We start from the raw sequence: 390 nt of genomic DNA on the forward strand, positions 1-390 counted from the left end.
CAGCAGCAGCAACAGCAGCAGTAGCAGCTGCAGCAGCAGCAGGCGCAACTGTCACCGGCCGAGCCGCAGGTGCCTCCCGGTGAATGCCCGTAGAGCAGATTGAACTGCTGCTGCCATGTTCCCTGTTTGCTGCAGCTGCTGCTGCAGCAGGCGTGGGTCCCTCTGAGGCCACTGCTGCTGCTGCTGCTGTTGCTGCTGCTGCTGCTGCTGCACGCGGCGGCCAAAGAGCTCTGCCTCCGCCAGCAGCAGCGGGGGGACGCTGCATGCAGAAAAAGGAGACAGACACCCGAAAGGGGACAGCTCTTCTTGCAGCCGCCGCAGAAAGGCCGGCAGCAGCAGCTGCAGCAGCAGCAGCAGCTGCTGCAGCAGCTGGCGAAGCGTCGCCGTACT

At 64.9% G+C, this 390-nt stretch overlaps 1 protein-coding gene across 1 annotated transcript in view; it reads right to left on the reverse strand.

The window, feature by feature from the left end:
- Positions 1–51: 51 nt before the first annotated feature.
- ETH_00035870 (uncharacterized protein) overlaps positions 52–390 on the reverse strand; it is a gene marked incomplete at both ends in the record, with an annotated part of 2,250 nt that continues 1,911 nt past the window's right edge. The window contains one exon of the mRNA XM_013375411.1: positions 52–387. Coding sequence (XP_013230865.1) covers positions 52–387 — 336 coding nt within the window. The remainder of the gene's footprint in view (positions 388–390) is intronic.

The sequence above is a fragment of the Eimeria tenella genome, genomic scaffold (assembly GCF_000499545.2).
Source record: "Eimeria tenella Houghton genomic scaffold, Eth_scaff2768, whole genome shotgun sequence".
Taxonomy (NCBI): domain Eukaryota; phylum Apicomplexa; class Conoidasida; order Eucoccidiorida; family Eimeriidae; genus Eimeria; species Eimeria tenella.